This window comes from Atta cephalotes (genome assembly GCF_000143395.1).
Source record: "Atta cephalotes unplaced genomic scaffold scaffold00054, whole genome shotgun sequence".
NCBI classification, from domain to species: Eukaryota; Metazoa; Arthropoda; class Insecta; order Hymenoptera; family Formicidae; genus Atta; species Atta cephalotes.
In genome coordinates this window covers 1,008,584-1,009,588 of record NW_012130118.1, presented here as the reverse complement: position 1 = coordinate 1,009,588, position 1,005 = coordinate 1,008,584, and the positions used below count along the sequence as shown (strand labels likewise).

Here is a 1,005-nt window from a genome sequence, read left to right as displayed (position 1 = left end):
ACAGACGTACAAAATAAAATTAAAATTAAATTAATTATAATATATATATTACTATATAATTTATTTTATTTATTATTAGTATATATATTATAATATTATAGTGTGTGTGTGTGTGTGTGTGTGTGTGTGTGTGTGTGTGTGTGTGTGTGTGTGTGTGTGTAATAAAGCTTCTTTTGAAGATATAGATTTCATTTTTTCCGATATCACATTATCATAAAATCATATAAGGAAAAAAATATTTATGTATACACAAACAATTAAAGCTTGTTTTGAAGAAACTATACATATATATTCTGTTTTCATTTTCGACATCATATTTCTGATTGTTTAAATCACATAAAAAACAAAAATACTTACTGGATCTACATAATTCATATCCAAGTTATAACACTGTTTGACAATTCTGGAAGTAATTTTATCAAAATGAACATCCTCTTTACGGCCATCTAAAGAAAAGAGTAATATTAAATTTTAATCTCTCATTTTACCTCTGATTTTGTAATTATATAAATACATAACATTCATCATAATATCAATATAATAATTTTATTGCGAATTACTTTGCAATTTTATGAAGTTTCTTGGCGTCATAATAATATATTAATATTGTATAAAAAAAATAGCTCATCTGTGGAAAACAGTTACATATCAAATTCGAAGGAATGGTTAACCCATAACTTACTGCGTTTAATAACGTGCATCTTTCCTCGCGGGGATTCTTTAATTGATATCTTCAAGAGAGAACGATTATCATTTTCCACAGAAAGCTTCTGAAATGTCGTACTCAAATCCATATTAGCTGAAAACTGACAGATTAATATATTCTACCAATAATTCACTGTACTCTGTAATCTGTATTCTAATGTTAATCTCTTCGTATGCCAACAATTTTAGGCGCGAAACGGAAGAACACATGTTTGACATGCGCATTGCGATTTGTCGATTTGAGCCAATAGAGAACGTGTTTCTGGAACTGTTCTTTTCAATCTCTAATCTGCACTTTAA

The 1,005-nt window shown here is 27.7% G+C and overlaps 1 protein-coding gene across 1 annotated transcript in view; it reads right to left on the bottom strand.

Moving 5' to 3' along the window:
- The window catches only part of LOC105623179 (ribonucleoside-diphosphate reductase large subunit), a 4,605-nt gene extending 3,811 nt beyond the window's left edge, over positions 1-794 (bottom strand). Inside the window, exons 1-2 of the mRNA XM_012204578.1 lie at positions 683-794; positions 358-446 (exon numbers count right to left, since the gene is read on the bottom strand). Of these exons, the coding sequence (XP_012059968.1) occupies positions 358-446; positions 683-794 (201 nt within the window). The remainder of the gene's footprint in view (positions 1-357; positions 447-682) is intronic.
- Positions 795-1,005: the final 211 nt, after the last annotated feature.